The 17,695-nt window shown below is 43.4% G+C and overlaps 1 protein-coding gene across 4 annotated transcripts in view; it reads left to right on the top strand.

Annotated features, from left to right (window-relative positions):
- scap (SREBF chaperone) overlaps nt 1-17,695 on the top strand; it is a 68,572-nt gene that overhangs the window by 49,327 nt on the left and 1,550 nt on the right. For 3 of the 4 annotated variants that reach the window (XM_062984407.1, XM_062984408.1, XM_062984409.1), the window contains exons 15-22: nt 2,079-2,280; nt 4,690-4,805; nt 6,312-6,891; nt 8,567-8,652; nt 10,216-10,298; nt 10,578-10,744; nt 15,948-16,028; nt 16,122-16,328. In XM_062984407.1, coding sequence (XP_062840477.1) covers nt 2,079-2,280; nt 4,690-4,805; nt 6,312-6,891; nt 8,567-8,652; nt 10,216-10,298; nt 10,578-10,744; nt 15,948-16,028; nt 16,122-16,328 — 1,522 coding nt within the window. Of the gene's footprint in view, nt 1-2,078; nt 2,281-4,689; nt 4,806-6,311; nt 6,892-8,566; nt 8,653-10,215; nt 10,299-10,577; nt 10,745-15,947; nt 16,029-16,121; nt 16,329-17,207; nt 17,303-17,695 lie in introns of those variants that run through there. The other variant, XM_062984410.1, reaches the window with a different exon arrangement.

Below are 17,695 nucleotides of genomic sequence, written 5' to 3' on the forward strand. Positions count from 1 at the left end.
GTTTTCAATATATCATGATATTTTGATACACATTACTGTGCATTGAACTACTTTTTCTGCCAAATTTGTTGTATAACATGATGTTTTGGTGCTTAATCTGTAAAATCATAACCTAATTTAATGTTTAATAGGCTTTTCCTTAATCTTTCCTTATTATCCAACATATTTGCTTATCCAACATTCTGCCGGCCCATTTACGTTGGATAAATGAGACTCTACTGTACATTGAAAAGTTCTATTAAACTTCAAAAACTTTCTTTTTTTGTGGGAGGGGCATCCTGCTATAGCACATTTTGCTCTAGTTTTCCAGTGAATATCTCATCAAGCCTCAACCAATTCCACATAGTTTGTGGCAGCCACAAAAACAAAGTTTCTGGAGTAGAACAACTACTGTATATACTCGAGTATAAGCCTAGTTTTTCAGCCCTTTTTTAGGGCTGAAAAAGCTCCCCTCGGTTTATACTCGAGTGAGAGTCCTGGCCAGCCTCTAATCAGGTCGGCTTATACTTGAGTATATAGGTATTCAGAGTTGGACAGTCTTATCTTATTATAGTCTTATTATTATCTTAAATTAGTTTTATATAAATATTCAAAAACATTTAGCCTACTGATGCCTCAAATAATGCAATTTTATTAATATCTATTTTTATTTTTGAATTTGACCCGTAACTGCTGCATATCCCGCCCTCGTCTTATACTCAAGTCAATAAGTTTTCCCAGTTTTTGTGGTAAAATTAGGTACCTTGGCTTATATTTTGGTCGGCTTATACTCAAGTGTATACAGTACTTTCAAAGTAATGCACAATTAAACACTTTCAAATCAAGAACATAATTTTTTTCAATTTTTGTTTTGTTATTAACGAGCTCTTACCACCAGGAAGTTCTTCCTAAATTTTAGATGGCATCTTTCTTTCTTGTAATTTGAATCCTTTGCTCCATGTCCTAGGCTGGATCTACATTCCCAGATAATCCAGGTTCTGAATCCAGAATATCTGCTTCAAACTGGATTATATGAGTCTAGACTGCAAGTTAAAGCAGATAATCTGGATTCGGAAACTGGATTATATGTCAGTACAGGTGGGGCCCTAGTCTGCGGTGCAGCAGGATAGTTGGGTTGGGACTTGCCTTGATCTAGGCCCTCACGTTGTGTTGTACGGTATTTCATTGTAATAAGGCATTGAATGTGTTGTTGAAGGCTTTCATGGCCGGGATCACAGGGTTGTTGTATGTCTTTCGGGCTGTGTGGCCATGTTCCAGAAGCATTCTCTCCTGACGTTTCGCCCACATCTATGGCAGGCATCCTCAGAGGTTGTGAGGCATGGAGAAACCAGGCAAGGAAGGTAAATATATATCTGTGGAGAGTCCAGGGGTGACAAGAGTCCTTTGTCAGTTGGAAGCCAGCGTTAATGTTGCAATTAATCACCCTAATTAGCATTGGAAAGGTTTATTATTTCTATATTATTTGAGAACACAGAAATGCTTGACCACTCCAACAACTATCATGTCAGACTACACAGAGAAGCCATTGAAATCCACAAGAATGTGGACAACTTCAACAGAAAGGAGGAAACCATGAAAATGAACAAAATCTGGCTACCAGTATTAAAAAACTCAAAAATCAGAACAGTAGATGGGAAGCAACACTCTGAGGGCAGAGGAGACCCAGGGACGGCTAATGACTCTGAACAAAGGATGCCCCCCAGGCAAGAGACAAACCTTTCCAATGCTAATTAGGGTGATTAACTGCAACATTAGTGCTAGCTTCCAACTGACAAAGGACTCTTGTCACACCCTGGACTCTCCACAGATATATATTTACCTTCCTTGCCTCACAACCTCTGAGGATGCCTGCCATAGATGTGGGTGAAACGTCAGGAGAGAATACTTCTGGAACATGGCCAGACAGCCCGAAAGACATACAACAACCCCAAGGCATTGAATGTTTGCCTGTGTCTCTTCATATGCTGTAATCCTCTGAGTTCCCTCAGAGAGAACGGAGGAATATAAATAAAGTGTTGTTGCTATTATTACTATTATTATTTGTGCCTCGCCTGACTTCTCCCCCGTTTCCGCTCCAGGGTGGCCGCTTTGGGCCTGGCGTCAGGCATCCTGCTGGTCCTTCTGCTCTTCTGCCTCTACAAGGTCCTGTGTCCCAAAAACTACGGGCAGAACGGCCTCTCCCACACCCGCCGGAGGAGAGGGGACCTGCCCTGCGACGACTACGGCTACTCCCCTCCCGAGACGGAGATCATCCCCTTGGTGCTCAGGGGACACCTCATGGTAAGTGGCCGGGAAGGGGACAAGCGGGTGGGCTGGAGACGTAAATAAAGGTGCTCAGGATGCGGTTCTCGACAGGGGTGTGTTCCATGATAACAGTTTGGAAGGCACAGCATAGAGCAATGATGCCTGGATTTAGGCAGGATCTGTGTTGAAGGCCTAATTTTTCACATTTAGTGTAGACAGGGAGGGGAGTTACGCAATGCTGGCAGCCTGGGATAGAATTTACTGTTCATGAATTATTATTATTATTATTATTATTATTATTGTTATTATTATTATTATTATCGGTTTTTAACTGAGAGTTTTTAAAATGCTGTTAATATTTAATCCTGCTTTAATGTTTGCCTACTTGTATATTTTAAATTGTATACTAGTGCTTTTATGTTAAGTCTTTGGGTCTAAATCAGGAGAGATAAAGCATTATTATTATTATTATTATTATTATTATCTGGGGATGATGGGAAGTGTAATCCAACCTATGACTGCAAAGAGTGCAGGTCTTCATTAATGGGTATTATTGTTGTTGTTGTTGTTGTTGACACAAAGACATAGTATGACACAGCAAATGGGATAGATATGCTGGATTTCGTATCACAAAATCACAAAATCAAAGTCAAACACTTCCCAAGTGTCTAGGACTGTGTGATGTATTTTTGGATGATGCGTGCAGATCCCAGTCGGGTGGCCTTTTGCAGTTGGCAGATCGTAATTTTGTCAATGTCTATTGTTTCCAAATGCCGGCTGAGATCTTTTGGCACGGCACCCAGTGTGCCCATCACCACCGGGACCACCTGCACTGGTTTCTGCCAGAGTCTTTGAAGTTCAATCTTGAGGTCCTGATAGCGGCTGAGTTTTTCCTGTTGTTTTTCTTCAATGCGACTGTCACCTGGGATGGCAACATCAATGATCCAAACCTTGTTCTTTTCCACAACTGTGATGTCTGGTGTGTTGTGTTCCAGAACTTTGTCAGTCTGGATTCGGAAGTCCCACAGTATCTTTGCGTGTTCATTTTCCAATACTTTTGCAGGTTTGTGATCCCACCAGTTCTTAACTGCAGGGAGGTGATACTTGAGGCATAGGTTCCAATGAATCATTTGGGCCACATAGTTGTGCCTCTGTTTGTAGTCTGTCTGTGCAATTTTCTTACAGCAGCTGAGGATATGATCAATGGTTTCATCGGTTTCCTTGCCCAGTCTGCACTTTGGGTCATCAGCTGATTTATTATTATTATTATTATTATTATTATTATTATTATTATTATTATTATTATTATTATCTGGGGATGATGGGAAGTGTAATCCAACCTATGACTGCAAAGAGTGCAGGTCTTCATTAATGGGTATTGTTGTTGTTGTTGTTGTTGTTGACACAAAGACATAGTATGATACAGCAAGTGGGATAGATATGCTGGATTTCGTATCACAAAATCACAAAATCAAAGTCAAACACTTCCCAAGTGTCTAGGACTGTGTGATGTATTTTTGGATGATGCGTGCAGATCCCAGTCGGGTGGCCTTTTGCAGTTGGCAGATCGTGATTTTGTCAATGTCTATTGTTTCCAAATGCCGGCTGAGATCTTTTGGCACGGCACCCAGTGTGCCCATCACCACCGGGACCACCTGCACTGGTTTCTGCCAGAGTCTTTGAAGTTTATTATTATTATTATTATTATCGGTTTTTAACTGGGAGTTTTTAAAATGCTGTTAATATATAATCCTGTTTTAATGTTTGCCTACTTGTATATTTTAAATTGTATGCTAATGCTTTTATGTTAAGCCTCTTTGGGTTTAATTCAGGAGAGATAAAGCGGGGTAATAATAATAATAATAATAATAATAATAATAATAATAATAATAATAATAAAAATAAAACTCAAACCTGGTGATACATTTTATATTATTTTAATTTTACTCATTTTATGCTCTAAATGAGTTTTTATGGTCAATGTATTGTTATTGCATAATGTCGATTTTACTGTGTTTTTACTCATTGTAATGTGTCTTAATCGGTTGTACTTTGTTTATTGCTTTTGGGCCTTTGCCCCATGTTAGCCGCCACGAGTCCCTGTGGGGAGATGGTGGCGGGATAGAAAAATAAATTATTATTATTATTATTATTATTATTATTATTATTATAGTATGACACAGCAAACGAGATATATATGCTGGAATTCGTATTACATAATCACAAGTTGAATACTTCCCAAATGTTTAGGACTGTGTGATGTATTTTTGGCTGTTTTATTATTATTATTATTATTATTATTATTATTATTATTATTATTATTATTATTTAGGATGTTGCTCTCACTTTGCAATCCTTTCTGGGCGTCCCCCAAATGGCCAGCCTGTCCCTCCCCCTTCTCTGCAGCTCATTCGCTTGACCAGCTCTTTCTCCTTTTTTCCTCAGGACATTGAATGCCTGGCCAGTGATGGGATGCTGCTGGTCAGCTGCTGCTTGGTGGGCCAGATCCGGGTCTGGGACGCCCAGACGGGCGACTGCCTCACAGTCATTCCAAAGCAAGGGTACGTCGGTGCAGATGCCGCCTCGTAAAGGTCGCTTCTCTTGTTCCGGGTTGTTGTTGACTTCAAGGCAGGCATGGGCAGATTTCAGCCCTCCAGGTGTTTTGGATTTCAACTCCCACAATTCCCAAGAGCCAGGGAATTGTGGGAGTTGGGATCCAAAACACCTGGAAGGCCAAAGTTTTTATTACCATCCTATACCATCAATATTTTTAGAAGTCAGTATTTTCACAGGAAGTGGGGCAACCACGGTGCCAAGGAGGCACCACATCTACATACATGGACACACACTTTCCTATAAAGCACACTCATAGAGCTGTAGAATTTAAGGGGATTCCAAGGGACATCTAGGAATTTGTTGCTAAAGTGTCCCTGAGAAGTGATCATCCAGGCTAGATTTAAAGGTTTCCCAGGAAGAAGAGACCACTTTCTTCTGATGGGACATGTTCTATAATGGAACAGTCCTTATCATCATCACCATTATTATTATTATCATCATCATCATCTATATACCCCGCTTTATCTCTCCTGGAGTATACTCAGAGCGACTTAACATAAAAGCATTAACATACAGTTTGAAATATACATATACATACATGCTTATGGGCCCCTGGTGGTGGCACAGTGTGTTAAAGCGCTGAGCTGCTGAATTTGCGGACCGAAAGGTCCCAGGTTCAAATCCCGGGAGCAGAATGAGCGCCCGCTGTTAGCCCCAGCTCCTGCCAACCTAGCAGTTCGAAAACATGCCAATGTGAGTAGATCAATAGGTACCGCTCCGGCGGGAAGGTAATGGCGCTCGATGCAGTCATGCCGGCCACATGACCTGGAGGTGTCTACGGACAATGCCGGTTCTTTGGCTTAGAAATGGAGATGAGCACCAACCCCCAGAGTCGGTCACGACTGGACTTAACGTCAGGGGAAAACCTTTACCTTTTACCTACTTATACATATATGTACTTCAACACTCAACTTCAGAAACAATTCTCCCAACAAAGGATCCCCTCAGGCAGGAAGCAGCCAGGCTTTGAAACTGCAAGGCCTTTCAGTGAAAATCAGGCCGATCAGTTGCAACATTCACACTTGCCTCAAACAGACAAAGAGTTCTTTCTTCCACCCTGGATATTATTCCATAAATATATCAATAAACCCTACTTGCCTAGTTTCCAACAGACCTCACAAACCCTGAGGATGCCTGCCATAGATGTGGGCAAAACATCAGGAGAGAATGCTTCTGAAATATGGCCATACAACTCGGAAAGCTCACAGCAACTCAACAATTCTACAAACTTCACTCTCTGTCTTATTTTTCCCTTATTGCTCATTTTCCTTTAGATATAATCCGGGCATGGGCCAAATTCGGCCCTCCCTCCAGGGGGTTTAGACTTCAACTCCCACAATTCCGACCGGCTGTTAGGAATGGTGGGAGTTGAAGTCCAAACCCGTGGAGGGAGGGCCGAAGTAGTCCCATGCCTGGTGCACCTAGTGATGACGAGCTCCCTTGCATTACAGGCTCCGCCGAGACCGCAACGGGGTCTTTGACTACGCGGATGTTTGGGACCACAGCCCCGAGAGGCCGAGCGGCCCCGAGGATGCCCTGGAGGGGGTGCGCCTGTGCAAGAGGGCCCGCAGCCCCCCGCAGCCCCCGCTCTTCAGCGACCAGCCGGACCTCTCCTCCCTCATCGACACCAACTTCCTGGAGCAGGCCAAGGCGGTGGGCCCCGAGCCCCGGCACCGCGCCGTCTGCGGCCGGCAGAGAGAGACGGGCTACGACTTCTGCAGCCTGGTGGAGAAGGCCTGCGAGGAGCAAGGCGCCCCCAACTGCCTCAGCCCCCTGGGCTTCTCGGCCCCCCGCGGACCCCCGGAAGGACGGAGCGGGGCCCCCGGCTGCAGGGCCTTGGAGGAGGAGGAGGAGGAACAGGAGGGACCGTGGGGGCTCCGGAGGAGCAGCCTGGGTGAGGAGCCCTGCCCCGCGGCGGAGAGGGTCCCCGGGCCGCCTTCCTGGGGGGCAGGGGACCTGGAGAGCTCCATCTGGAGCCTGGAGCTGCAGGGGAACCTCATCGCGGCCGGACGGAGCAACGGGAGGCTGGAGGTGAGGACCGGCGGTCAAGGAAGGAAGGGAAGGGGGGCTCCCGGGGTCAGGAAGGAGGAGGGACTTTGTCTCCAAGGAAGAGCTTTCCAAACACTTCACATTGGTTGGTGGTGTCAGGGATTCTATGCGGTCCTAAAACTCCTGTTCTTGCAAAAGTGATTATTACTTCTGGTTAAGGAACAAGGTATCTAAATGCAGTTGTAGTGGTTCTCTGCACAAATCACAAAGCATGCAGAGACTTTGGTTCTTTCCCAAATAAGTAGGCTTTTCTTTCTCCTTTGTTGCGGCGTTATACAAAAGTATATACAAAATATGCAAACTTTACAGCTTCATCTTCCTCACTGCTCATGGCAGCAATTCTCCAACACACCATCCATCCCTCAGCAACAATCATCAAACATACTCAGTATAACTAGAACCTAGATACTCCCATTGCATTAACCACCACACCTCAATTACAGTGGCTCAGTGTGTTAAAGTGCTGAGCTGCTGAACTTGCAGACCGAAAGGTCCCAGGTTCAAATCCGGGGAGCAGAATGAGCGCCTGCTCCAACTTCTGCCAACCTAGCAGTTTGAAAACATGCAAATATGAGTAGATCAATAGGTACTGCTCCATGCAATCATGCCAGACAACGCTGGCTCTTTGGCTTTGAAATGGAGATGAGTATCAACCCCAGAGTCGGATACGACTGGACTTAACGTCAGGGGAAACCTTTACCTTTACCTATATACTGCTCCCATTGCATTAACCACCACACCCAAATTACAATGGCTTAACTCTTTTATAGGTAGTTAGGCCAGAGGTATTAACTCTGCTATCCCTTAGAAAATGCCGGGTAATTTCCAAATCCTCAGATTTCTTTGGACGTGCAGCATTTCACAACACAGTCATTCAGTTTTGCATTAATTTCCAGGCAGAGACATAACATATCTCATGAAAACCTTTTGTTTATCTATGATTTATTTCTTATTTCACATTGACTCCGAGGTTCATATGACAGGTCTACTCACTGCAGTCGACACACAAGTGTGTTGTGACACCCATTTTGGAAGGCTCTGCTCCAAAGGCTTCTGCAGTTTGGGGAGACTCCTTTGTGGTCTGGATCACGTCCCCAGGACTGCCCAGGTTCCTACGACTCCTGCCCCTACCAAACCGAAGCCGTCCAAGGCACACGCCTCCCGCCGCCAAATAATTGCCCCCTCCCCTTAGCCTCATATCTGGAAAAATTTCCTGGAGGTAAAAGCTGTTTGGGAGCTGCTAGGGAGTCTGATGGAGATTTTCAAAAGAGAGGCTTGGGTGGTCGTCTGTCTGTAGGGCTTTGAGTGTGCTTTTTCTGCCTGGCAGAAAGTGGCTGGACTAGATGGCCCTTGGGAGTCCCTTCCAACTCTGTGAAGCCCTGGCAAACTGCCCCTAGTGTTGGACTAGATCGGGCATGGGCTGTGAGGAATTGTGGGAGTTGGAGTCCAAAACACCTGGAGCCAAAGTTTGGACTAGATTGCCCAGCAGTTTGGCTCTTCGCAAGAGGAGCGTTCACTGAGCCACATAAGCCTTTGCTGAAGAGACGAGAGGAGGAGCCCGAGTGGCCCACTCTTAGAAGGGTCAGTGTCCAGGTAGGATTGAGCCCATCTTTCTCACCCTAATGCCTTCCTTCCTTCCTTCCTTGCTTCCTTGCAGGTGTGGGACGCCATTGAGGGCACGCTCCGTTGCAGCACCGAGGACGGCCAGTCCGGCATCACCTCCCTGGTCTTCCTGAACGGCAGGTAACAGGCTCCTCCCTCCCTTCCTCCCTTCCTCTCCCAATGGTGGACCTGGGAACAGGGTTCATTTCAAGGAGAGGGCTAATGCTGCAGCAATGGATATTTTATCCTGCCTTTGTAAACTCTAAGATCCAGGACGAGGGGAGTGATAGTCCCACTGTGTTCTGCATCCCTCTCCTGGAGTCCTGTGCCTATTTGAAGGCTATGGAGAGGTGGGAGAACATTCAGAGGGGCAACAAGGGGGATATGAAGGAGGGAGAACAAAAGCTATCAGGAGAAGTTGAGGTGGAGAGAGCTGGCCAGTTTCAGCCTAGAAGAGGAAAGACCTGAGAGAGGGCATGGTTCCCATCTTGGAATGCCTTAAGACAGTGGTTCTCAACTGTCAGAGCGCGCGGTTTGGATAAACACACATGCAGCGGAAGATCAATGAACAATCACTGGCACCAATAAAGAGGCTTAAGCCTGTTTGGCTTTCTATAAAAGATTTACTTGCAAACGGAAAACTCTCAAGACGATATACACAGACAGAGTACAGATAGGTAGAGAGCAGAGGGCAGAGTGAAGAACAGATAACACAGCAAGCTATTTATAACCACCCCTGCTGTCTGATGCAATACACAGTTAACTCTTTACACACTCGCATAGTGGACAGCAGACAGTGCATGATGCAATCACCAGCTCATATTGCAACACTATAACTCAATTACATTTAAACAATTCTATATACAATCATTCCCACTTCAACATAAACTGTGGTCCCCAGATATTTTTGGCGTTCAACTCCCAGAAATCTTAACAGCTGGTAAACCGGCTGGGATTTCTGGGAGTTGTAGGCCAAAAACATCTGGGGACCCCAGGTTGGGAACCACTGCCTTAAACAGCTGGAGGGGAGGACAAGGCTTAAGGGCTTGAATTGACCAGAGGGTAGGTTTCAGATGAACATTAGAAGGAGCTTCTTGATGGTTAAAGAGCAGCTCATCAGTGGGGCCTTTGTCCTGAGTGATGCTGTGGTCTCCTCCTACCTCTACCTCCAAATGTACCTCCGGGCTGTGGCACAGGCTGGTTAGCAGCCAGCTGCAACAAATCACTCTGACCGAGAGGTCATGAGTTCGAGGCCAGCTGGGAGCCTGCGTTTGTCTCTGTCTCTGTTCTATGTTAAGGCATTGAATGTTTGCCTTATATGTGCAATGTGATCCACCCTGAGTCCAGGGTGAGAAGGGTGGAATATAAATACTGTAAATAAATGTATGTATGTATGTATGTATGTATGTCTTCCAAAAGAGGCTAGACTGCTTCCTGCTGGGGATGCTCTCCTTGGAGACCACACATTGTGCTGGTGCTTGGACCACAGAACCCAAGGGTTCCAACCATGTGGATTATTTTTTCTTTGTCGTTTAACTACATGAAATGTTTTAGGTGGAATTAAATTGCTTATTGACTATTTCAGGATTGCTCTTGACCATTGTTGTTTTCAGAGAATTCCTTAGAAGTGGGTTCTGGAAGAGTCCAAATAATGAAAAATGCATATTGTGTATGTGTGTGTTGGTCTTTGTATCCTTGCCACAGGATTGTTGCTGCCCGGCTGAACGGCTCCCTGGACTTCTATTCCTTGAGGACACACTCCTCCCTGGATCACTCCCAGTTCCGAGGTGAGAGAGAGAAAGAGAGGGAGCCAGGGAGTGGCTAGAGCGGGCAGGAGCAAATTGCAGCCCTTCTGATGTTTTGGACTGCAACTCCCACCATTCCACACAGCCTCAGGCCCTTTCCTTTTCCCCCTCCGCCGCTTAAGCGGCGGAGGAGGAAAAGGAAAGGGCCTGAGGCTGTGTGGAATGGTGGGAGTTGCAGTCCAAAACATCGGAAGGGCTGAAGTTTGCTCCTGCCTGTATTAGACCTATCTGAACACTCAACACTTCTTTCCTTCCCCTCAGGAGCGCCAGGGAGGAGCAGCCTTCCCCCGCCCCCCATGTACAGCAGTGGCGACCTACTGTCCTGCCAGCTGACCCACACGGTCACCTGCGCCCACCAGAAGCCCATCACCGCCCTGAAGGCCGCAGCCGGGCGCCTGGTGACGGGCAGCCAGGACCACACTCTCCGGGTGAGTAAGGGGATGGCTGTCAATGTGGGCACTCCCATGGTCCCATTTGCAAGTGGGGCAGTGGTCCTCCCTTGTTCCTGGGGGTTTGACCCCTGTCCTATAATGGAACGCACCTCAATATCCAATACTGAGGCTTCGGTTCTCAATCTTGGGTCCCCAGAATGTCAATGGGCTACGGCAGGGGTCCTCAAACTTTTTAAGCCGAGGGCCAGTCCACAATCCTTCAAACTGTTGAGGGGCTGGATTATCATTTGAAAAAAATACAAACAAATTCCGATGCACACTGCATATGTCTTATTTGTAGTGCAAAAACAACAACAACAACAAAAGAACAATACAATATTTAAAAATAAAAACAATTTTAACCAACATACATTTATCAGGATTTCAATGGGAAGTGTGGTCCTGCTTCTGGCCAATGAGATAGTCAAGTTAATTAGGGTTGTTGTTGTTGTTGTTGTTGTTGTTGTGTGCCTTCAAGTCATTTCAGACTTTGGGTGAGCCTAAGTCTAAAATTTATTTATTTATTTATTTACTGCATTTATTTACTACATTTGTATCACACCCTTCTCACCCCAAAGGGGACTCAGAGTGGCTTACAAATGATATGTACATACAATATATTATATTATTAGCATAGCACAATATTAGCATTATATATTACTATATTGAATTATACCACTATACTGTAATATGATTAGTAATGTTATATGTAACATAGAATATATAATTAATATTATTATATGGTATTATTATTAGTGTTATATTGTATTACATTATAATATTATTATCAACATTATATGTATGTACAATATATTATATTATAAAACTGAGGGCGGGGGCCAGGTAAATGACCTCGGAGGGCCGCATCTGGCCCCCGGGCCTTAGTTTGGGGACCCCTGGGCTACGGTAAAGCGAAAGGAGGAGGAGGATGGTATTGATTTATACCCCGTTGGTATCTTGTGAGCCTCCGGTGGCCTAGGGGATAAAAGCCTCGTAACTTGAAGGTTGGGTTGCTGACCTGCAGGCTGCCAGGTTCGAATCCCACCCAGGGAGAGCGCGGATGAGCTCCCTCTGTCAGCTCCAGCTCCATGCGGGGACATGAGAGAAGCCTCCCACAAGGATGGTAAAACATCAAAACGTCCGGGCAACGTCCCCTGGGCAACGTCCTTGCAGACGGCCAATTCTCTCACTCCAGAAGCAACTCAGGTTGCTCCTGACATGGAAAAAAAATCTTGTGAGCTTAGACCCAGAGCAGCTCACCACCTTAAAAAGCTACAGAATGCAGACTCAGTTCTAGGGTGTTTGTAATCAACACTCCCTAAATCAGTTTTGATTATCGGCCAGATGTTATCCTATATTGGACCTTTAATGCCGGGATGATTGTATAACATTTTAACTATGCCGATTTTAACTATGACCTGTTTAAATTGTTTTTAAATTGTGTTGTCTGATGTCTAAATTGTTATTTTATGATTTCATGTGATTATGTTGGGCTTGTTCCCCGTGTGAGCCGCCCCAAGTCCCCTGCTGGGGAGATGGAGGCAGCATACAAAAATAAATTTATTATTATTATTATTATTATTATTATTATTATTATTTTATTATGACACAGCAAACAAGATAGACATGCTGGATTTCGTATCACAAAATCACAAGTCGAACACTTCCCAAGTGTCTAGGACTGTGTGATGTATTATTATTATTATTATTATTATTATTATTATTATTATTTTATTATGACACAGCAAACAAGATAGACATGCTGGATTTCGTTTCACAAAATCACAAGTCGAACACTTCCCAAGTGTCTAGGACTGTGTGATGTATTATTATTATTATTATTATTATTATTATTATTATTATTATTATTATTATTTTATTATGACACAGCAAACAAGATAGACATGCTGGATTTCGTTTCACAAAATCACAAGTCGAACACTTCCCAAGTGTCTAGGACTGTGATTTATTATTATTATTATTATTATTATTATTATTATTATTATTATTATTATTTTATTATGACACAGCAAACAAGATAGACATGCTGGATTTCGTATCACAAAATCCCAAGTCGAACACTTCCCAAGTGTCTAGGACTGTGTGATGTATTATTATTATTATTATTATTATTATTATTATTATTTTATTATGACACAGCAAACAAGATAGACATGCTGGATTTCGTATCACAAAATCACAAGTCGAACACTTCCCAAGTGTCTAGGACTGTGTGATGTATTATTATTATTATTATTATTATTATTTTATTATGACACAGCAAACAAGATAGACATGCTGGATTTCGTATCACAAAATCACAAGTCGAACACTTCCCAAGTGTCTAGGACTGTGTGATGTATTATTATTATTATTATTATTATTATTATTATTATTATTATTATTATTATTATTTTATTATGACACAGCAAACAAGATAGACATGCTGGATTTCGTTTCACAAAATCACAAGTCGAACACTTCCCAAGTGTCTAGGACTGTGTGATGTATTATTATTATTATTATTATTATTATTATTATTATTTTATTATGACAGCAAACAAGATAGACATGCTGGATTTCGTTTCACAAAATCACAAGTCGAACACTTCCCAAGTGTCTAGGACTGTGTGATGTATTATTATTATTATTATTATTATTATTATTATTATTATTATTATTATTTTATTATGACACAGCAAACAAGATAGACATGCTGGATTTCGTTTCACAAAATCACAAGTCGAACACTTCCCAAGTGTCTAGGACTGTGTGATGTATTATTATTATTATTATTATTATTATTATTATTATTATTATTATTATTATTATTATTTTATTATGACACAGCAAATAAGATAGACATGCTGGATTTCGTTTCACAAAATCACAAGTCGAACACTTCCCAAGCGTCTAGGACTGTGTGATGTATTATTATTATTATTATTATTATTATTATTATTATTTTATTATGACACAGCAAATAAGATAGACATGCTGGATTTCGTTTCACAAAATCACAAGTCGAACACTTCCCAAGTGTCTAGGACTGTGTGATGTATTATTATTATTATTATTATTATTATTATTATTATTATTATTATTATTTTATTATGACACAGCAAACAAGATAGACATGCTGGATTTCGTATCACAAAATCACAAGTCGAACACTTCCCAAGTGTCTAGGACTGTGTGATGTATTATTATTATTATTATTATTATTATTATTATTATTATTATTATTATTATTATTTTATTGTATGACACAGCAAACAAGATAGATATGCTGGATTTCATATCGCAAAATCACAAGTCGAACACTTCCCAAGTGTCTAGGACTTTGTGATGTATTTTTGGATGATGCGCGCAGATCCCAGTAGGGTGGCCTTTTGCAGTTGGCAGATCGTAATTTTTTCAATGTCTATGGTTTCCAAATGCCGGCTGAGAGCTTTTGGCACGGCACCCAATGTGCCCATCACCACCGGGACCACCTGCACTGGTTTCTGCCAGAGTCTTTGAAGTCCTGATAGCGGTTGAGTTTTTCCTGTTGTTTTTTGTCAATAATAATAATAATAATAATAATAATAATAATTATTATTATTATTATTATTGGGTGATTCCATGGGAACTGGAGATGAATGGAAATGTCTCACTGGGGATCAGGGTCAGAGGACCCAATCATCTCGTGCTTAAGGCCCTTGGTTGACTACTGGATTTCCCACAAGATTGTATGTGTGTGTGTGTGTGTGTGTAGGGGGGACTGTCACCTTCTAGACCAGTGGTTCCCAATCTGTTTTTGACCAGGGACCACTCTCCAACATTAGTACCAAAAGGGTTACAAATTAGATTCAGCTTGGTTATTTGGGGTGCTGATTTAGAAAACTGCATTGGATAGACCACACTGGCTATAATAATCTAGAGTAGATGTGGTCTCTCCAATGCAATTTTTTGAATCAGCACCCCAAATAACCCAGGAACAGGCCTAAAAATTATTTTGGGGGGTTGGGCTGTGTTATTAACTGTGATATTATTAACTATTGTTATAATCTCATTTTATATTGTACTGCTGTTTTTATCTATTTTATACTGTGACTTGTGTATTATATTTACTTTGTGTCATTGGGCTTGGCCCCATGTAAGCCGCCCCGAGTCCCCGTGGGGAGATGGTGGCGGGATATAAAAATAAAGTTATTATCTCCCGTAGAATCTGAATCTGAATACATTGCACAAGATTTCCCTATCCTAAAACGATACATTTTAATATATTGGGTTTATGGTTCCCGTCCCCTTGATCTGGTCATGTAAGTGTGATTTATCGTTATAATTCTACTATTTTACCTTGTTTAATAATGTGTGTTATTTATTATTTATTTATTTATTTACAGTATTTATATTCCGCCCTTCTCACCCCAAAGGGGACTCAGGGCGGATTACAATGAACACATATATGGCAAACATTCAATGCCAATAGACAAACAACATTCAGTTTTAGACAGACACAGAGGCATTTTAACATCTTTCCAGTTTCACAATTCCGGCCACAGGAGGAGCTGTTGCTTCACCGTCCATTGGTGGCTGTTCTTCCTCATTCTTTTCCTCGTGAGCAGTTTTATGGTGTTGTAGATTAGTTAAATTAGCCTCCCGCATAAAGCGTCCCTAAATTTTCCCTACTTGACAGATGCAACAGTCTTTCGGGGCTGCTAGGTCAACAGCAAGCCGGGGCTATTTTTTTTTTTTAATGGTCGGAGGCTTAACCCGACCCGGGCTTCGAACTCATGACCTCTCAGTCAGTAGTGATTTATAGCAGCTGGTTACTAGCCAGCTGCGCCACAGCCCGGCCCCTGTTATGTCGTTATGTAATGTTGTGTTGCTTTTATGACTGTAAACCGCCCTGAGTCCCATCCGGGAGATAGGGCGGTATATAAATAAAGTTTTATTATTATTATTATTAACGGGTGAGGCTATGGACCATATTTTAGTTCTTGCGGATCACTGATGGTCCACAGATTACAGGTTGGGAACCACTGTTCTAGATGTTGTTGGACTGCAACTCCCATCGTTTCCCCTTGTTTCATGTCTTCTGGGCAGAAATTTTAAAGGTTCCAGCCAGGGAATGCATTTTCCTTTTAAGGAGGACAAGTCCTGATTTGTCCGAATCCTCCTTTGAATGTCTTTGAACCCGCTTCCCACCCCACAGGTCTACCGCTTGGAGGACTCCTGCTGCCTCTTCACGCTGCAGGGCCACTCGGGGGCCATCACGGCCGTCTACATTGACCAGGTAAGAGGGGGTCTTCCGGGGGGGGGGGGTTGCTCGAGCCCACCACCCTCAGGCCTGGTGAAGGGGATCTGACGCATTGCCTTTGCCTTCCAGACCATGGCGCTGGCCAGCGGGGGCCAGGACGGGGCCATCTGCCTGTGGGACGTGCTGACGGGGGCCCGTGTGGGGCACATGTACGCGCACCGCGGGGACGTCACCTCCCTGACCTGCACCACCTCCTGCGTCATCAGCAGCGGCCTGGACGACGTCATCAGCATCTGGGACCGCAGCTCCGGCATCAAGCACTACTCCATCCAGCAGGTGAGCCCTCTTTTTAGATTGACTCCGTCTAAATACCCCAAAGGTACCAGAGCTGGTCTGATCTTGGAAGTGGAAGGAAGAGGGTCACTTTTGTTTAGCACTTTGATGGGTATCCATCAACAAATCCTAGGTGCTGTAGGCTGTACTTCAGGGGCAGGGAGCGAGGATTCTTGTCCTAAGAATAAAAGTGGGGAGGCAAGTTTAACTAATTTACAACGTTGGAATGAGGAAGTGAGGAAGTGTCATCAGAGTGGATGATGAAGCAGCTGCTCCCCCATGGCCAGAGTCGAACATCCCCTCAGGGAGAAGGTTAAATTGCCTCTGCATCTGTCTGTCTGTCTCTGTTCGATGTGTTTGTGGGCATTGAATGTTTGCCTTATATATATACATAATGTGATCGGCCCTGAGTCCCCTTCGGGGTGAGAAAGCAGGGTGGAATATAAATGCTGTAAATAAATAAATAATAAATAAGAAAACCTTCTGAAATCCATGGGGCCCTTATAAGACTGCAGATGAAGTGAAGGCTCAGAGACAATTGCAGAACCTTCTAGCATGCTTAACTTGATAATAAGGGCACTTCTTAATTACTGACAATGAATGATGTCATCACAATGAAATCAGTCATTGTCAGTTATTAAGAAGCTCCATTAGAAATTATAAACTACAGATTGTGAGGCTGTGGCATTTTATACAATGGTGCCAAGGCTATGGTTTCCTTGTCTTTGTTTGTTGCCCTTGAAGCTGATACTACATTTGAATACTTGCAGAAATGGATCATTGGTGTTTTTAGATGATGCCAGAGACAACATTAGTAATTTCAAGAAACATGTCAAACATATATCTGAGATTGTCCAAAGAACCTTTGTTTTCTAACTGCAGAGGTGTCATGCAGCCAAGCTGACCTCAAGAGGGAATAGAAGCTGAGTATTTCACTTGCTGCCTTTTTATCAGAATTAATTCCAAGAGACTTCCTTTCCCAGTGTGACTTTTGCACTTGTTTTGAGGTGCAAATTGATCAGTGTCTCCACCTGAACATCAGGAAGAATTTCCTCACTGTGAGGGCTGTTCAGCACTGGAACTCTCTCCCCGGGGCCGTGGTGGAGGCTCCTTCTTTGGAGGCTTTTAAGCAGAGGCTGGATGGCCATCTGTCGGGGGTGCTTTGAATGCGATTTCCTGCTCCTTGGCAGGGGGTTGGATTGGATGGCCCATGAGGTCTCTTCCAACTCCACTATTCTATGCTTCTAAGCTAGGACACAAAACACATTACGACTGCAGTTTGTGTTTTTGTGAAAATGTAGCACTGATTGTAGTCCCTGCCTGTGTTTTTCCTGCCTTTCTCCCTCTCACCCGCCCCCTTTCTCGCCTCC

Source organism: Anolis carolinensis, chromosome 6 (genome assembly GCF_035594765.1).
Source record: "Anolis carolinensis isolate JA03-04 chromosome 6, rAnoCar3.1.pri, whole genome shotgun sequence".
In the NCBI taxonomy this organism is placed as follows: Eukaryota; Metazoa; Chordata; class Lepidosauria; order Squamata; family Dactyloidae; genus Anolis; species Anolis carolinensis.